Raw genomic sequence first — 20,809 nt, forward strand, 5'->3', positions numbered from 1 at the left:
TCAGATGCACTGCAAGAGTTTTTGTTAGTGAACTGTGCCACTATTTATATGTCTGTATTTTCTTGATATCAGTTATAAATCATACAATCAAATGAATCATGTAAGGGTTGTGAGGAGTTGGACCAAAGGAATGTACACAGCAATAAGAAGAGAAAAAAACATAACAAAAATATTTTTATACCCAGTTTCAAAAATTATCATTTTTATGGTCAAAGTTGTCAAACTGGTTTTTTTCACTACTTTTTAGATAATATCAATTGACTGATTTTTTTACTTAATATTAACATCTACAGTAAAAGCCACTATGTCTCAAACTTGCATGCTAGCTAGTAACACTTATCCCTAGTAAAAAAGTTCAATATATATTGAATTCTTCTGGGAGTTTTGACATTACTAAGTGGTGAAATGTATGACATTAGGGTAAGAAAATAAAATTGTTATTTCTTACCTTTTGGCCAGCCATTTGCCACCACAAATTAAACAGCTGTTAAGATCTTCTGCAATTTTATACATCCCATAAAAGTGCATGTAAAAAAAAAATTCACAGAGTTTCTAGGTAGCATACAATGACAAGAGAGTCTTGGTTTCTGATACATTCAATTTGATAAATTTATGCACTAAAATGAACAGATGCAGACGTTGTGGTATCAGTTCTTTATCTTTGGTAAAATGATTTTGATTTATTATAGCCATATTTGCTCTCATATCCATTTTGAGTATGGTCTGGTATTACTTGAACCAACAGGAAACATTTGAATGGATATAAACAGTATCAATGTGTTATTTAGTACATTCATGACTTTTTTCATACATTCTCTGAGAATGTTTCTAGCATATGGGCAAAATGAGCAAATGCTACTAACTATGATTTACTCCCAGTTTAACACAATACATTTACTAGTTCTTGCCATCAGGAAAAACCAAATTGTTTTCCTTTTAAAGGGATCAATATGAGTCTAAGAACAATAAATTCTAAAAATCTGAAGTAAAAATATCAAATATTTTGTACTTCCTTACAAATGCTAAAATAGAAAATTACACTGGAACTGACTTAAATTTTGCTATGACCCATCTAAGTAAACAACAGAAAAGGACCACAGAGAACATCAACAATTGCTCCAAGGGGTTCCAGTGATGCTCTGTAGGCAACCACTGTCTTTACTGTATTAAGAACCCATATTTGGCTCTCTCTCACATTTCTATCAGTATCAAAATTTTTTTAAAAAAGAAAGAGAAAACTAGTTTTAAAGTAGCACTCTCCAGTGACAAGTCATACAGCAAATTCATACTGGATTCTGGGTGGTCTTTGTGACACCCGAACATATTAATGATGCAAACTTGACCGTACGAACCTAAGTTATACATACACAGTTATGTCTCCAAATAGCTACTAATTACACAAAAACAATTTGGCAAAGTGAGGGAGTTCTTTGTCCCTACACCTAAAATATCCAGATGCTACTGCATTCATGGAAAGACACAGCTCATTATGCTGGGACCCTGAAACACTGGATTTCACCACAAAACCAATTTTTGTACATACTTTTTATATATCCAATTCAATATCAACACTGGAAACTTTTGGAATCATGATTTTGATAGGAAGTAAGGTCTAAAATTTTTTTAAGTTCTTGTTTCAGATCTTTTTGATGTTGTTGCTGCTGCTTTTGCTGTTTTACAAACAGGGTGGCAAGAAGGTGATGGGAAGACATTCCGTGGGTATAGACTTGGGTCTGTTCTGCTGGCTTTACTCAAGATGAGCAATTCTCAGTCACTCCAGCAGTTACACTGGACAAAAGAATAACAGAACTCACAGGGGCAGGATAAAGCTTGTGGTGTCAATACAAAAAAAACCCATTCACACAGTGTCTATGCTCATGTCTCAATTCTTTAACAGGAAATTCTTGATTTTAGAAATGAAACCAATGTAACAGTCAAAAAAGCAAATGACACCATTCTGACCCACTCTTTGACACAGTATTATAACGTTCAGTACTTCAATATCACGAAGAACAAAACAAGTGTGAAGCTGCAGTTACTGTAGAAGCAAAGTCTAACATTCTAATGATTTCCAATGAAAATGGCACTTTCAAATTTAAATTAAACTTAGTCTACACATTTCAAAATCCGAATCAATTAAAAATACTGTTTATAATGGTATAATGAAAAACTGCCCTTGAAGAGCACAACCATTTTAAAAAAAATTTATTATTAGAAAGTGATAGAAAAGAAAGATGCAGAAATGGGGAGTGGAGCAATAGTTTCAATACATGTTTTTGTACCAGTGAATATCGTGCTCTTCGTGAGTCACTGATACTGTCACTGATGGTCTTTACCCATGCACAAACGTAGTCAGCCACTTCCCACTGCTGCGGTGCCAACAGAAATGCAACACACACACTGAAAAGCAACAGATTTAGTGCCTGACTGTCCCACGTGCTGAGAACCCTCAGCTCCCGACATGCCCTTCTGTTTAAACCAAAGCATACCCTTGACAATAATTTAGTGGTCAAAGTCTTAGCAGTTTAAAGAGCCTGTCACTTTTTTTGCTTTCTTAGCTTTTTTCAGTATATCACACTTTTTTCTGTTAGGACGCCGGCACCTTTCATCGATGCTCGGTATACATTCATAATGCCACACTTCTTCCATTTTCTCCACAGGATAAACTGCCTCCACATAATGACGGATCAGTCTCAGTCTGATGGGATCAAGCTGTTTTTTATTACAAGCACCTGAATGGTTGTACTGCAGTCTCAGATTCTCCGGAGTAAAGAGTTCAGGAAAGAGTCTTACAAGAAGCCTGGCAGCAAAGTTGCCGACGGACAGGCTCTGCTGCACTATCTCTCTTATCTCCTTATCCGACAGCAAATACAGAGAAGGCACAGGGAAGTCTGGATTAGGGACAACAAGTTCATCAAGTGGTATCTTGCAAAAATCCTTGCTACTTCTTTCCGGTGGCAGTGGTGGCCCTTCAAATTCTTCCCGAAATCTCTCAGGGTTTATTGCATAGGTGAGAAATTCCCTCCTGTCAGGCCCTGGCACGTGGATTTTCCGTTGCTGCTGGTACGAGCGCCTTTGCTCTGTGTCTCTGCGTCGACACCTCTCATCAAGCTTCCCAACAAACTCCAATGTCCACACTCTGTCATTCTTTGCTCTGGGATACAGTATCTGCACATAATGTCGAATTAATTTAATTCTAGTGGGGTCGAGCTGTTTCTTGCCCAAAGAGCCGCTACAGTTGTATTGCTTCCGTAAGTTTTCATGAGTAAATAGTTCAGGAAATAAGAGAACAAGCAATCGGGAGGCAAAGTTGCCTATGGAAAGACTGCTTTCGTATATGCTTTTAATCTGTTCTTTGTTCAGTAGGTAATCCGGGACAGGGACATCAAAATCAGGAGGCGGAAAGTCAAGTTTGTCAAAATCTATAGGTACAAGCCAAATTTTTTTTGACCGTCTGCCAGGCTTTTCATATTCGAAACTGTCTTCCACTTTTATGATTGATACATCATCTGGTAAACTAGAAGAATCGTAACAGTCGTCTCTCATCTGGTCACATTCACTTCCGTCCATATACGTACTTTCAAGCTCATCATTTATTCGCTGAACACACTGCTGCAACCAGGCTTCTTCTTCTTGTACATCTGGAAAGTAAATTTCAGTGTACCTACGGATTATTTGAAGCCGATGAGGATCCAGCAGTTGTTTTCCAGAGTCTCCAAAGCAGCTGTACCTTTCAGCTAATTTTCTGTGGTCAAAAAGTTCTGGAAACAGTCTGTGTAACAAAAAAACAGAGAACTCCCCTGGTGAAGAAGCTTCATCTAAAAATTCATTGAGATCCTGAGCATCCAGCATGTAATCTGAGGCAATGGCATTACTCCTGTCCAAGGACAAAGCTTCTTCCTGCTCTTTATCCTCCATAAAATGAGAGGATTCGACCTGCTCAGTCTCATAAAAACTGGATGATTGCACATTCTGCTGACTGTTTTCCATTTCCCTTTGAGCCCAAAATCTATTGAAAAAATCATTGACTTGAGGCAAACACTCCAGCTGCCACACAGCTGTATTCTTCACAGAAGGATAACAAACTTCCACATAGTTACGAATAAGCTGCAGATGAAGAGATTCAAGTTTCCTTTTGTTGAGAAAGCCACACGCACTGCAGCTCCTGCCGAACTCGTCATCACTGAAGAGCTCTGGAAAGAGCTGCACAAGCAACCGGCAAGCCAGGTCTCCGCCTGATGTGCTTTGATCCATGATTTGTTTGAGCTCTGCAGAAGTCAGCTGGTACTCTGGGGGAGGCTTGAAGTCAGCGACGGACTCTGCTGGACTGACTTGCTTTTTAATTCTGCTAACCTCCAGAGACAACAGGTCAACTTTACTGTGAAGCTGAGTCATATTGGTATTGAGGGTGTTCAGCGTGTAAAACATTTTCTGTATCAAAGAATATATATTTGATTCTGAATCTGCTGCTACTGCAATGGCTGTGGCTGAGTCTCTTTTGCGTTGATCGTTCAAAGTCCGAATTTGCGAGGGACTGCTGGGGTTGATTTTTTCAAACAACTCGTAAGAAGCAAACTGCTCTGCTCCTGGTGGGTTCTTCTTCTCTGTGATTTTGTGTGAGATGCCATAGAGAGGTTTTTTATAAGATGGAGTGATTATGTCACTGAAGGGTTCTTCTTCACAGAGCCATGTTACATTAGAATTCTTGCTCTTGTTTGGCTGCTCTGCATTTACCTGAGTGGGTGAGCCAGCATCTCTGTTCCTCATGTTTGAAAGGGAGCCCTTCAAATGAATAAATATTGTATTAGTAAGACTGCCTTAAAGGTATTAGCTATAAATATGTGCTCCTTAAGCAGGCATTGTTACATAAATATGCAAAGTCAAATTTTCTCCAGAGAATTTGTGTTAAATAATAAAAATTAATAAAATTGCTAAGAAAAATAAAAATACAGTATAAAGTATTACTTAGGCTTTATTTTCCTTTTTTGGCTCATGGTTTTCTGCATGGAATAGAAATACAGTAGTAATTCCTAGTACTCTCTACCCACAGAGCTCTAATTACTCCCCCAAATTAAGTATCATTAGGCTTCACCTTGCATATGAGGATCTTGGGCTGTAGAGAATTTGGGTGGCAACAAGTCAGCAACAGAGCCAAGAATAGCATCTAGATTTTTCTGACTCCTAGTCCCATGACCTTGCCATTGCCTCCAACAACTGCATTTAACATTCCAGCACTCTCTTTAGGTTAGCTTCTGAATATGTCACAAAGGCTATAAACCACAAAAACTATGCTTATTCTCTTTTTTCTGATGTGAAAGGTTTATATACATGTTTTTAAAACATCTTTATAATGGTGCAGAACTATTAAACAAATCCTAGAAATTACTCAATTTTTAAAGGGTATTCTATTTAAATAATAAAAAAGTGTAAAGTATCTTGGCACAATATCTTTTTAAAAAGGAAGCCTAACAGAAGATTTCTTTATTTCTGAAAGGCAAGGAACTTTAGACTCATGGATTTTTAACTTTCTAAATTACTAAACTATAAAAAACTATATATAATATAAAACCAGTAATGAATTCTTAAGGACCTAATGTTCTTAATTATTTGTAATTATTCTTTATTGCTTGAAATTGGAACCAAGCATTTTCATCATCTCACAGCAGATATGCAGGGCTCGGTTGATTTGAGGGTTTTTTTGCAAACACGTGGATATTGCAAATAATTTTTAAAAGTTAAGCAGATACAACAGAATCAAAATCCAACACACAGAATTCAAACATGAGAAAACACTCCCAGATTTGTAAATGTTTCCATACTGAAACAATTTTCTTGGCTTGTTCTATAGAACATTAATTAGATAAAAAACTACAGAATTTGCATTCAAGTATTAAAACAAATGAAACACAGACTTCAGGTCTGAGCTGAGAGCCACAAGAAATTTGAAATTTTAGTGAAGACCTCATTTTGTCCTACAGTGAGGAAACTTGAATTAAGGTTTCTTTCTTAAGAAACAGAACTGTAACTCATGAAATCAATGTGGTCCCTATGTGTACTCACATTTGGCATCTGCTTACTGCAGTGACAAATTGAATCTAATTATTTTTTAATTTCTAATGCAATGTATACTCAAAGGAGACTCAGAATGAACAAGAGCTGGTTTCCACTCCAAGTTTAGAAACCAGCATTCAATTAAACTGAAGCTTTTTCCAAGTTCTGCTCTCACTCACATCACTTCACCCTATATACAAATCCTTGTGTTTGCACATCCAAAGCTGTGTGGAGACATGATCAAATGAAAATGTAATGCCAAGGCAAGGCAATGTATTTCAGTGTGCAGAATCCCTGGCTGTCATGATGCCTTGGACACCTGACTTCCAGGTGCCATTTAGAAGACTGTCCCACTCCAGTCCTACTCATAATAAAGCAGAACAGTGACTGTGGCAGAACTGCGAGCAGAGCAAAATCCACATTGTCCCCACCTAACGGCAGGCTCCTGAGCTGGGACTGAAGTTGTCACATGCCACCTGGACTTGTCAGTGAACAAGCAGAGGTTCCAGGTGGTAACAGAGCTCTCTGCCACACAGACATCACCTGAAAGCAGGCCATGAAAATCTCCACTGACAGTAAGCATGATACTGCTCCCCAGTCAGGCACCCAAGGCGCATTACAAAGCTTTTTACTATTTTAGATCAAAAGAAAAAAATCAAAACACTTCTTACACAGTGAGACCTACCACCTAAGTCGCTCTTTCATTAACACTCCTGTTAACCGAGTATACCAAATATTCCTTCAGAAACAGTGTGTAACTCTTTCAATTCCTTCTCTACTACTAAAATACCTTGCTACTAAATAGCTTGCCACAGGCCACCAGGTATCCGTCAGTCCTCATTTGAGCTCCTGCTGTTTATTTTCCTTAATTAATTATATAATAAAACTTGGCAATACAAGGGTAACATCTATTAAGATGCACCCCACACGCAAAGTCAGGCGAAATCAATATTACAATGTGTATTAAAAAACATGAATTCATTATTTTGACAGCAAGATCATCCAAGTTTGCAGTCTCAGTTTTGGACATGATGCTCTGAAGCTCATGCTAAGAACTACAGAAGATCTTCATTACAATGGCAGCTGAACTTCTGCCCTTACTGATACAGCTCCCAGTGGCTGGATATGGCTGCAGGACGGATTTGCATTTCAGAAACACACAGCCTAGCAGATGACAAAACATTTGAGCCTTAGAAATATTTAAGGATATTTTAGTTCAGATGCATTCTCATTTTCTTCCATTTTGCTTTTAATTATCCAGTCTATAGTTTCCATCTGGGAACAGCACTACCCACACCATAAATACATGGCTTTTGTAAATTCTCCAGTTTAACTAATCAGTTTTCTGTAACATTGATCTTTAAACATCCATGAATCTCAGATAATACTGCACCCATTTAAGATGAGCAGTTCCAATGTATGATCAAAAAACAAGCAAAGATACTGTTGTATGAGACTCAATGTATATAAGATAGTGCTCCTTTTTATACCTTTTATACTACAGTTAAACAGCAAGTTTTATGTTCTAAACATTTAATGATTATTTGCAAAGTGCAGTATTTTGCAAAACATGGACTATCACAAGAAATTGTGAAATAGTCTCTCACATTCTCTCTCGGAATCCTAAGGCAAGTTTTAGAAGTCGCTTAGTTATTGTTCTGTTCTATGCTCAAGTCCATTTATGACCTTTGTTATGCTTAATAAACAAAGGCTAAATATCTGTAAGAATACAGTGCATTGTATTCAAACACAGGAGTAAAGAATAAATAAATACATGAGCAAGAGACATAGATTCTTTCAGACACAAAATATGGAAAAGTCCTGCACGTAACTTTTTAAAACTTACAATCTTCTACACTTTGTTTTTTCAAAGAAAATCATGGAAAACTAATTCCTGATTATGAAGTGGCATTGAAATTTTTTTAAAAAGGTGAAGTCTTCAGATAAAAAGTAATTTAGTAATATAATTACCAGCTCAAAAGAAGTACAGCTCTGTTTTTATCATAGATGGATGCCTATGTGATGTGCAGTAAAAATATACAAGCACAACATTCTTTAAAATAATTAACGTTTTTCCACTGTTTAAATGGAAACAGTTAATAAAGTCATCAATTTAATAACATATTGGTTGTTTTAGAGAAGTAATTAACTTAAAAAACGCTGTTAAGATTGAGGACTATTTCTGGTTGGTTATTTAAACATGCTGATTCATTGGGGTCAGCCAAGAATGAATTTTCATCGTTATTACTGGGTCAACTTCTGATATTATAAAACCAAAGTTATAATTAATTTCAAATTAAATTTTAAAATTTATTAATGGCAAACAGGAAAACGCAAAGCAAGCACAGTTCAGAGACCATTACAAAGCTCTTTTAAGAATCTGAATTGTAAAGAGAAAAAGAGAAATAAAACAATTGTAAAGAGAAAAAGAGAAAGGAAAAGAAAGAAACCGTGTAATAAGATTAAAACCTACCTACCACAGGCATTCAGAGGAAAAAAAACAGCCCTAAGAAGTCAGAGAGATGATAGTCAACAAAAAGAATCACACAGAACTATGGCTATAAAGGAGACATGAAATGTGCAAATACATCGAGTAACTGGCTAGGTAGCAGAAGAGCAGAAAAGGATACGTGCATTAGGATAGGTCACAAACTAAATATAACCCAGGGCCTGAAGTTATTCAAAAGAGGATGAATTTGAATCTAGGTTATTTTAATAAAGTGCTGAGTGTGAAAAACAGGAGGTCATTATATTGCTTTAGAGAGTGGCAGGAGAGATGTGACTATCCAACACCAGACACTAGTCTTTCTGGACTCTCAAACAGAACAACAAAAATATAAGGTGACTCCTGAAAAAGAGCTGAAAAAAGGAACTTTAATCTTGGAAAGGAAGGACTGAGGGTGGACAACATCACATGAACTTTCCCACATGCACAAGATTTTTATACAAAGAGATAATCATTGTTCGCCCTACTGAAAAGGACAAGGACAAAAAGAAACTTGCTCAATTTCAGCAGAAATTAATTAAAATCTGCCATTGCTAGAAAGGTGAAACACAAGATCGGGATAATGGAAAAGACTGGGCATCTCCTTCACTGGCTAGAGAAATATCTAGCTTGTCCCAAATGGGATGCCATAGCATATGCTGTAATACATTCCACTCTTGATATGGCTGAAATCTTCTGCATCTCTGTGTTTTTATCCTTCAAATAATACACTAATTTATGCTATATAATATACTAATTTAATGTCTCACTGACATTAAATCTTTATCCCAGGAGAAAAAATTACAGCCCTGATTCTACCACTCAGGATCCAGATGAAGGACTGTGTGACATGAGAGGGACTGTAATCAGTCATGCTCAGTTACTCCACATCACTGCCCCTTCCTGTGTTATCTGCTGAACAACAAAAATATAATTCACATAAATAATCTATAACTGTATTTCATAAATATGATCACTCCCATGTTATTTAGAGAATGCCCAGCTGTGTGCAAACTGGCTAAAGATTAGTCACAACAACCTCATTACCAATACAAATTTACTTAGAAGACTTGTATTCTACTTATAGCAGCAGTGAATTTAGCCTAGGAATTATCAACCAAAAAATGACAGTCATGTATAGAGAAGTCACCTCCTGTGTAAAGCGTCTCTTCTTCACGCTGGGTAAGGCATCCTGCTGGCCTCCTGACCCATCACAGCCAAGGGAGGTCTGTTTCCGTTTGTTCGAATCCTGTAGGCAAGTCACTGCACCATCCAGTGAGTGTTTCTCAGCAGATCTGGAAGTTACTGAGCAGTCTAGAACTTCATCTTCATTTTCTGTTTCTACTTTCACATTTTTTTTAGGAATTTTTACTGAAAAAAGAAAATTATTAGAAAGGTAAAGCACCCCCTCCAGAAAACGATGACATCCTTATGGTAATGTTCTGTGGTTTGTTTCTTTTTATAAAAATGTGTTTTGAAGAACTTCATTATTTTTTATGACTTCTGTGGTAAGTGTATATTGGGGCCACCTCAAAGTCAAATCATTCAGTTTTTCAGCAAATTATAGTTTCTTCTCCGAAGAAGAATCTAAAGCATAAATAGATAATGTCACAGGAGGAAGATTTTTTTGGAGGGGAGGAAGGATGTAGAGCAGAATTAACTAAAGATGTAGAGCAGACTAAGAAAGATAATGCCCTACTTTAGATGACTTTTTAAAAAACATTAGTGTAATTTGTCTTGATCCAACTGCAATCTTTATTAGGTGACAAATGCTCTAAATCAACAAGTATTTCTGCCTGATCAAAAATTACATAAAGTATAGTATTTTACCTTCATCATCATCAGTGATTTCAGCTGAATTCATCTTCTATCTCACTAAAGAACAAAACAAAAATAAAATAATAAATACCAGCACATTCTGGAATCAGGAAATATCTCCTCCTGTAATTACTTTTCACCTAGAAGTATTGAGTTAACAGCCCACAGATAACTCCTGTTCTTTCCAGTCTGTATGTTTGTAATAACTAATTATTTTCAAAAACCTTCACAGCTATCCATAGACCCGTCAACATGCAAACTATATTGTTGATAATGTACAGCAGGTAAAGAACTATTTAAAACTATGTCTTTTTCTGGTATAGAAAAAATTAAAAGTCATTCTAGCCTTCTCTGTAAAGTGTTTTGGCAGTATATAAATGGAAGTTAACTGTATTAAAGTCTTCATCCTGTACAAAATCACTATTATTACAGTCAAATGTTTTCATATTGTCCTTGTGGTTCACACAAAGTCATCAGAGAGAGAAAACTCATCATAAACAGTAACAGACATGCTGGAGTAAGTTTTTATTTTAAAATCTCTGATCTTTTGATAAAAGATTGCTTCAATTCAAGTAGAATAATGCACATAGATCTACGGTAAGTCTTTTTTCTTTGTCAGCCTCTAAATAATGTGGGTTTTTTAGGGAAAAGCAAATATATGTATTGTGCTAGTGTGATTTTAGCGCTTCTTTAGTACTTCTCACATGAAAAACTCAACTATATTTCTGTTTACTTGAAAACTAACTTTGCAAATTACTTGGGGGCAAACATCAATCTCTGGATATGTTCCTAAAAGATATTCTAAATCTTTGGAGATCTACAAAGCAAACAACTTAATCAGATATCACTGACCCTTACAGGGCAAGCAGCTGCAAACTGACACTCTCAACTGGTGAGCGGGTGACTGGCAAACTGTCACGCTCTGCTCATGCTCCTCTACACACAGCATTTTATTTACCTGGCCCCAGAACATTATTGCTTTACAAGTGCAAGTCAATAAAACCAGTCAATCAAAAGTGTACACACAGCCCAGGAGTGGGAATGATAATGAAATTAATAAGAAAGATGGGGAGATAAAGACAGAGAATCTGTTATGAAGGGAAAAACAGTCTGTACCTCTCTCCTGAATAATGCGGAATAATAAATTTTTTTTACATCTCAAAATACTGTTAAAAAACTCTGTAAACACTTGAATATGAATTTCACAGATATGAATTTCTGAACACAGATATGAATTTCAATTTGTAGGCAATTTGATGGCTGTAACAGTAATTATGAGGTTCCATTCTGGATTAGATTTTATATGATTTACAATGGGTGGCGCCCAAACAAAAGATGCACAGATTTATAAAATCAGCTTATACTGGGCCACCCTTGAAGCCAAGATACTCTTTGATGTGCTGATCTTCCACATGGCCCCTATGCACAGCCTTGTAAAGGGCATCCTCAAGGGGACAACATGAGATTGTGTTCATCATCACATATAAAAATAAGTCTCTCTCAGTTGGACATAGAGCTACTACAAACCGCTCAGATAACTACTCCTTTTACCCACCATAATTCCCTATTTCAGGACTTGCATTTATAAACTGATCTGTATATCAATTATGCCAGCATAACAGTACTATAATTATGTCACTTAAATTTTTGCAAACTCTCTAGAGACATAACAGCATGAAACTAAGTAGCCCACACCAACTTCTAAACCACCTGGTAAGCCCTGATATGGGTTAATTCCAGGTCTTACTAACTCAACAGTATTTATAGATTTAGACAAAGCCACTACAGCTCTTCATGAAAAATCCTACAGTGGCCTACTTCTCAAAGCACCATCAAAAAGCTCTCCTGGACCTTAAGAAAATCCCATAGTACTAATGGTTGTATTTTTTCCTGATATTCCACATACATTGATAGTCACTGCCTGGATCTTCTTTGCATTTTTCCATTCTGCACTAGGCTTGGCTCTGAGGGCTGTGCTACAAGACCAACACATGCCAGTGCTGAATGAGTGAGGCACAGTCTTTTTGTGAGGGCCTGAGGTGACAGTAAGCAGATCTACCAATACTGCTATAAAATATTCTAAAATGGAAATCAAAATGATTTTTCAGATAATTCCTAACCTGCTGTATCAGAGCAAAACAGCTACCCACAAAGCCAGAAGAAAAGGCTAAAAGGTGGCAGTGGACGGAACAATACAAAATATTTAGGAGGGAATATACAGAATTATATTTTCTTTCTAATTCCTGCTATTACTACTATTTAAATAGGAAGAATGCTTTAGAAGATTTTCTATCAGAGAATAAAATCAAACTGAAGGGAGAAGATAAATGAGAAAAATATCTGAAGAGCCACTCTTTAACACTGGAAAAAAGTGAAAATTAAAGCAAAGCAACAGTTAACTTTCTGAAGGAAACAACATGAGGAAGGCCAAAGCTACCCTGAATTCCAGGTCAAATAACATTGAGTCAAAATGTTGTTTCACAAAGTCAAAATAAGAGTGCTAACCTTTGATTTTTTTTAAATTTAAAAACTGCCAGAATACAATTAAAAGTGAATAGTCAAAACCAGTCTCAGAACCAATGAGGCCTAGAAAGACTGTGTTCCATGCCTGAGCTCTCTGGTGCCAAAAAACACGAGCTCCAATTTTTTTCATTTTTGGGAGCCCTAGTAATAATCTCTTTCCTTATCTAGCTTTCTGTCTTCTTTGTGAGATTTTTAAGAAAATGAAGCACATCTAACGTTTAACAGCTTCTGTTGAGAGACAGGATTCAGTTGTCCCTTTGATTTCCTGCCTCACAGCCTCACCTGCTCCCTTGGTCAAGCATGGGTGCCCACCTTAACCTTCCATCTTGATAAACCGTCAGAAAACAACTCGCTTCTTTTTCTTCCAGGTTCCTTTCCTTGTAATTCAGAGGTAAAGGGCCTAGCTCAGGAGTATGCACAAGGTTTAGGCTGGAAAGGAGGAATTAAAATCACTCCTCACACCTGCAAGCTACTGGTTTTGTTCAGCTGTTTAATGACACCTTATTTATTCCACCATCTCATCTGTGACCCACTCCAAATTGGGGTCACAGTGGACTCATGAGTGACTAGTGAGCCAACAAGGAGGCTCCAATAGAACAATTGCCTCATTGCTTCCATAGGAAATTAGGATTTATGGAAAGGGGCAAATTCTGTATCTGTTCCTGAGTATTTCTGTACATGCATGCCTTTATATGTAAGATTAACAACAATTCTGTTGCTTGTTTCAAGCCCACTAAAGATAAAACATTTCATATTCATTAAAATACTGTTTTCTGTGCATCAGTGCTTACAAATAGTAATTATTTTCTCTTTAAAAGAGGTAGCAATGTCAAAGTCTGTTTTAAGGTAGAATTCTGGCCCAGACTGTGAGACTAAGCAAAGCTGCAGTAAAAAAAAAGTCTAAAAGATCTTGGGGCAAAACACCGCAAAAAGCAATTGAGTAAGAAATACATATAGTAAAGCACACATCCAACAGTTGTTCCTTGTCATGTTGAGTACACATAATATGTTTCAATCTTTACATATGTACTTTTTTCAAAACATAAGATAAATATACTTATCATCCTCAGCCTAATAATTACTCAATACTATCTAGAGGACAGCAGTTAGCAAGTTCTAGGAAACAGTGAACACTCTGCGCTGAAGCTGGGAGTCCACACCTGCAACTCTGACTGGCAGAACAGCCAGCCTTGGCAGCTTTATCTTGCTGGGATACAGACAGATGCTGCACTACATCCTGTTTTCTACTGAATCCTATGGAAGAAAGATTCCAAAACAAACCAAACACCTACAGCAGCAGCTATGTCAACAGCCAGATCCAAGGGAGTACGGAAAGAAGGGGGTCCTGGCACATCCTGTCTGTCACCATTGGACAAATACCCTTCCCACAGATGCAGATGCACTGCTCTCCCTTCTCATCAGACTAGGCAATGAACAAGACAGTTCAACGAAGGGACTTTACACTCCCTACTTCAATTACTCTCACTTAGACATCTGCCTCTATTCCAAAAATGTACCAGGTACACTTATGTACACTAAACTGCACTGCAGTTTCATTTTGGTAACAACATTCCACATTGAAAACGTATGATCCGCAGTTAACAGAGAAGCTCAATGCATAGGGCAGTGCTGGCAGCTCCAAAGTATGGAAGAACACCTTAAAAACAAGGTTTTTTTAGAATTTAGTGTTAATGACTACCCTGATGCTGCTTTTGCACATAGAATGAACCATGCAATCCATTTACCAAAAATGCACCTACCCAAATATGCACTGAAGCCTTATGGATTTAAAGCACTGGGGTAAAACAAATTTTATGAGTAACAGAGGAAATTGCAACTCATACTCAGAATGCATTTCAGTCTCATATCATCCAGTATAATGCATATTGCTACTTAAAAGTAGCATAAAGGTGTATCTAGTTATTGATACACAAAACAAAACCAAATCCTAAGTGATTCATAAGTTGAATCTTCCCAAAATGTGCATTCTCCTCCTCCTATTTACCACCTAAAATTATTCACGTGTTTGCCTTGGAGGATGCTGTCCTGACCACTCTAAAGATTTTGACCATTATAAAAGTACAATGCAGGGAGAAAAGATTCTGCTCATAATGTAAGATAAAGGCAGTTCTCTACCTTTACAATCCTTCTTAGAAAGTCTGACTGATCACTTTCACATCCTGACTTAAAAATGGAACGAAAAAATTCCACCAGAAAAAATACTGCTGTTCTGCTTTTTGTAACTAAAGAAGTAACTCTGTACTCTTTGAACTCCCATATCAAATACACTAAGTTCTGACAAATTAAAAAAATAGTGTGAAACAACATAGGAAAGTATAAAACTGTACACATGCTGCATGCAGAAAGAAATTCAGATTTCATCACACTTCTTAATGCTAATCATAAATGAAAATTAACCACTATCTTAAACAAGATACTAAATAATAAAACAACAATAATGATGATATCAATTTTATAGAAGCTTGCTGTTTAGAATTAACTCCTCACATAACACTGTACTGTTCAGTTTACTAATGCATGGTAAATGTGTAGAAGTTGCTCCTTGGATGCACATTGTCCCACTACGTATTTTAGCTTCTTCGTGTAAGTTGGCAGGAATGGCCCTAATTCTTCACTATTGACTACAAGAATGTTATTAAAACCACATGGATTGAGACACTGTGTATTAAGTTTATTCCCTTTAAAGCCTCACGGTGGTACATTGCTTCATACATAAAACTCTGGTCATAATGGAAAGTGTTCTTTCTTGAGTGTTGTTTCTCAAGAGGTCAACTATTCTTTCACATTTTGGGCAAACGTTGAGACATATATGTTTGCTAGTAACATTAAATATGTGTTTGATAACATATGAGGAATAAACTGCTCAGTTTCATTAGTTTTCAACATGTGGTGAAATATGCAGCACCCCTCTTACAGCATATGTATCCTAAGAAGAGCTTGTCTTTTAAGGAGATGACACTAGCTAAATTTTACAGGATGTGTACATTGAATTGCTGTTTAACAGCCAAAACTACCATCTCCTCTTACACATACCATCCTGTAACAGGACTTTACCACAAAATTGCAATGGTATTACACTACGAGCCAAACAAAACCACCGTACATATATTCTCAGCAAGTGACAATGATTAATCAATTAATCTCAGCGAACACTCCAGTGTCTGAGATCCTGCTCCCTGTGTCTGAGTCTCTCCCTGTATTTCCTAAGACACACTGGGTGAACCACAGAAAGCAACCAGTGCTTCCCATGGGAAGTCCAGAGCCTTGAAGGCTGGTGTGGGTAGGTGGAAGCAGTCCCATTCCACACAGCAGGTGAGCAGAGGGCTGCTCTTAGTGCCTGGCAACGGTGTGCAACTCTGTCCCTTGTGACATTTTAGAAGACTAAGTCCTACAGAACAGTTGGAAATAATGAGAGGAAACAACAATTCTCAACACCCAGATCTACGGTCCCGGAGTCAAAAAGGACTGGAGGCGTGTGCCCTCTGCTCAGGCTGCCCAGGAGCTGCCTCCTGTTCAGGGTATGTGCTGCTTTCCAGGCTGTCTCTTGGAAAGTTCTCCTGCTGGGCTGAGAAACAAACCTAGAGAACTGCGAGTTCTGTGTTCTGCTTTGGGTGCCAAGTAATCTGCGTCTTTTATTTCCTAGCTGTATCACTGGGTTCAATAATTTCGATATTGCAATTATCCTCAGGGTAGATTTGATTCCTCCAATTTGTAAAAAACAATGCAACTGAAATTCAATTCAACTAAATTAGACATAAATACCACTCCTAGACTGAGCCGGAAAATGTATTTCTTAGAGGCAATGTTTGCCTTTTGTTCAGATCTATGGGCCAGTGATTTAACTTCAGATTTTACATAATTTTGACAAGGCATTATAAATTTTGAAGAAGCAGAAGGTTGAAGAAGTCAAATACCTGAAACCGACTTAATAAAAAAACCCCTACCAAACAAAAAACAGGTAACTTACCTGAAACTAATCACCCATCTTAAAGAAACTGAGATCTGAATGTTGCCTCATTTGACTGAGCAAAGAGCAAAATGCAAGCAGACAACATATCAAATACTAAAAGCAAGTGCTTTCTATTCTATTCATTTTGAGGTAGTAGGGTGCTGCAGCATTATTTCTCAAGGAAATTTGTTCTTCATATCCAGTACAGACACTTGTAATATTAAGTACTGTAGAAAACAGTATTCCAACATTAAAAGCATTCTAACTACAAATACATGAATAGTGAATTCTAAAAGTGCAAAGAAAAAGATTTTAAGGAACCAGATGTTGTTGAAAGTACTATTCTTATGGACAATAAAAATCCCTCTGCTTAACAGTTTGAAAATCTCTTTTGCTGCCCTGTGGAGGACATCAAGCCTCAAGTCTCCACTGAAGCCAGCCTGCAAAAAGGGTGTTTTTCCAGCAGGACTTAGGGGCATGTTCTCAATTTGGGTCTTTCATATTTTGCTTTAATTAAGTTGAATAAGTAGATTAAATAAATTTAAAAAAGAAAAAAAAATCACTCTTCTCGGTTTTCTCACAATTTGCCTAAAACTGAAGCTTTCTCAATCTGTCCTCTGTAATTTTACCAAACAGCAATTTAATCTTGCAGCGGTCAGCAAAACACTAACCTGGTTTATTTCCAGCAGTAATGCATGAATTTGTCTTTTCTTCAATCACGTGTTTTCCACTGGTCTATTAAAAACATTTTGCTTTCCTCTCTCCCCTCTCACTCTGCTTTTACTGTAAAATACTATTCCATCTGAACTTTGTGCAGCCAGTATAAATTCTCCTCCAAACTGCATTCAACTTACGTTTATATTTATCCGCTGAACTTACCCAAACTATGAAAATACTTAGCAAAGATAAAATTTCAGTTGGTCCGATACTAAGTTTGATTTAGCATGAGAAGAAAAAAAGAAAGTACCAGCATATATGGGGTAATTACTTGTTTTATGGGATGTAAATCATTCAAGTTGGAAACAGGGAAAAGTTTTCTCTTTCCCTGCTTAGATGTCTCTGCCCCATGGGTGAGGCATACACTGTGTTTATAGGTGGCAGCGACAAACCCTACTCACACTTCAACCCAAAAAAACCTCTGGGACTGCGTCAACGCTATGTGGGAGCCGTCACATGGCTGTTGGCCTGCCGCCGGCTCGCATTCTGCTGGTTCAGAGTTTGTTCCCTTCTATTTACAAAGGGCTGTGTGGACACACCGCAGGGAAAAGTAGGGTAGAGGCAGCGGGCGACCAGGGCAGGGGAGGCGGGCGGCGACGGGGGCAGGGGCAGCCAGCGATGATCTGGGCGGAGGCAGCGCAGGGGAGCCGCGGGTGACCCGAGGGCAGACGGTCGGGGCAAGGGCGGCCCGTTCCCCCGCAATGCCCTTCACCGGGCCCCTCAGAGCGCGACCCAGCAAGGACCGGCACGAATTCCAGCGCAACCACCCGCCCGCCGCTCCTCCCGCCGCGTGCGATAGGACAGGCGGGACCCTGACCCCGGCCCCGGGGGACGCGTGGCCCCGCGAAGCCCCGGGGCGGTGCCCGGGCGGGGAGGGCCGGTGCCGGTGCCCGGCAGCGCGCGCACGGCCGGGGCTCCCCCCGCGCCCACCGAGGGGCGGCGGAGCGGCCGCCACGTGGGAGCGGCGCGCGCGGCGGCGGCGGCACGAGGCCCCGCCCGGGGGCGGGCGCTGCGGCGGGGGACGCCCCGCGCGCCCCGCACGCGGCGCGGCCGCGGCCGCTTCCGCGGTCAGACCCACGAGCCCGAGGCGGAGGCGGCGGTTGGTGCTTCCGGTCCGAACCCTGCCCGGGCGGATCTGTGTGGCCGGCGCGCGGGGAACGGGGGGGGCGGGGGGGGCATGAGTTAAGGTGAGGCTGGAGGTGACGGCGGCGTGACCGTTCCGCTGTCCTCCCGCTCCTTTTTGTCCCTCTCCCCCGGCCCCGCGGATGGAGGCGATCGGGCCGGGCGCGCGCGACCCGCGCCGCCGCAGCACCGTTCGGAGCGGCGAACAAAGAGCCCCCCGCCCGCGCGGCCCCGGCCCGCGGGCGGCCGGAGGAGGGGCCGGCCCCGTGCCTCCCCCGCTCGCCCCCCCCCCACCGTTCCTCCCCCACCCGCCGGGGCGGCGCTCCCCGCTCGCCGTGGGGTGCGTGGAACGGCGCCCGTCCCCGCCAGCGGCGGCAGCGAGACTTACCTCTGCTCCGCGCGGGGCCACGGGAGCCCCGGGGCGGCGGGGGCGGCTGGAGCGGCCGCCGCTGGAGCCCGCGCTTCCCCCCCGCTCTTTGTGTGCGAGGGTCCGCGCGCTGCGCTCTCGCGTGACGTGACGGGACCGTGTGTCATTTCCGCACAAGGACACCGAGCCCCGACCCGCCGCGGCCAGCGCCACCCGCCGCCCCGGGGCAGGGGCAGGGGAGGGAGGGAGCGGGGGTGGGGGGGGAGAGCGGCCCGCTCCTCCCCCGTCCCCTGGCTCCCCACCCCCCGCCCTCCCCGGCGCTGCCACTGGGAACGCGCGCGGTTCCCACTGGAGACCCCGCGCGCCCCCGCTCCGCGCGCGCCCCGCCGCCCACTCGGTGCCGCGCGGGCGGAGGCCCCGCCGCCGGGGGGCCACGCTCCCGCCCCGCGACACACCCTCCCCGGAACCCCGCGGCCGCACGTGGGGCCGCTCAGGGACACGGCCCCGCGTGACGGGGCCGGAGACCGGCGGGGCCGGGGCCGCTCGCTGCCGGCGGCCGCTGCCGCACGGAAAACGCGCTGTCCGTCCCCCCCCCGCCCTCCCCGGCCCCTGCGCGGCCGGGCCGCCCCGCGCGGTCTCGCGTGGACGCGGCGCCCGCGAGCCCCGCAGTCAGGCGCGGGCCACGCACATGCGCGCGCGGCGGGGGCGCGTGCCCACGGCAGGTGGCGGTGAGCACGTGGCCGCGTGCGGGCACGCGGTCCCGCATCCCCCCCCGCGCGCCTTCCCAACACCCACCCGCCACTCGCGTCCCGCCACCGCCGGGCCGCGACACAGCCGGGGGGACACGGGTCATCCCCACGCGGAGCCGGGCTCCGGCCGGGCCGGCCGAGACACCGCCCGGCACTTCCCGAGACCCCGGCCGCGGGCGCACCGGTCCCGTCAATCCGCCCCCACGCCGGCGCGCCCGCGGGTCAGCCCGGGGCAGCCGTGCGGGCGGAGCCGGGGAACGCGCCGAGAGCTCTCGCACACACGGCTCTGACACCCGCACGCAGCCCGTGCCCGGCCCGGCAGGCTCCGGCCCCCGGCGCTGCCCGCCGCCTTTATGCCACCTTAACGGGGGTTTCTGTGCATAGCGCCAAGTAGGAAACGCCGGTGTTCGGTGCTACGTTAGACTTAAGCCTGTACTAAAAAAAAAAAAAAAAAAAAAAAAAAAAAAAAAAAAAAAAAAAAAAAAAAAAAAGTTATTTCAGTAAGTTGGTTTAATTCAGATCCAGGCTTTTTCCCACGCTGGTTAAACACGAGACCGCTTCCATGCTCCGCGTTTGGGGGGCAGATGGCAGCAGTGATTTATAAAACACATCGCATTCTTTTTTAATTAAGTATCCTTGTAGATTTTATCTTCCCTGAAATTGACAGGAGCACATAAGACATTACATTAGTCTGCCAAATCATACGTGCCCTTTCGAATAACAGCTTGTAGAAAACCAAACCGTTTCCCAAAGATTAGAAAATAAAATGTGGGAGAGCGAAGTCTGGTTTTGTAACCTATGGTCACTTCTGGCAGTTATGTTTTTTGGCTATGTGTAACATACCTTTGGAACTTGGCAGCTTTGCGTGAAATGTTTTACTTGCACAATGAACTCGGCCAGTGCTGCCGTTCCTAATAAATAGATTAATTTTGCTGTTAATAAAAGTACCCAGCCAATGCTCTAATTATATTGTAATTGCTTTACTCTTTTTTCCCCTCCAAAGTAAA

At 41.5% G+C, this 20,809-nt stretch overlaps 1 protein-coding gene across 1 annotated transcript; it reads right to left on the reverse strand.

Moving 5' to 3' along the window:
• Positions 1-1,225: 1,225 nt before the first annotated feature.
• On the reverse strand, positions 1,226-19,236 carry BEND3 (BEN domain containing 3). Its single transcript, XM_066315211.1, has 4 exons — positions 19,075-19,236; positions 10,367-10,411; positions 9,687-9,907; positions 1,226-4,782 (listed from the first exon to the last, which is right to left on the reverse strand). Exons 2-4 carry the CDS (start codon positions 10,398-10,400, stop codon positions 2,518-2,520), a joined length of 2,520 nt encoding a protein of 839 aa, XP_066171308.1. The 5' UTR covers positions 10,401-10,411; positions 19,075-19,236; the 3' UTR covers positions 1,226-2,517.
• Between the last annotated feature and the right edge of the window lie 1,573 nt (positions 19,237-20,809).

This window comes from Sylvia atricapilla, chromosome 3 (genome assembly GCF_009819655.1).
Source record: "Sylvia atricapilla isolate bSylAtr1 chromosome 3, bSylAtr1.pri, whole genome shotgun sequence".
In the NCBI taxonomy this organism is placed as follows: domain Eukaryota; kingdom Metazoa; phylum Chordata; class Aves; order Passeriformes; family Sylviidae; genus Sylvia; species Sylvia atricapilla.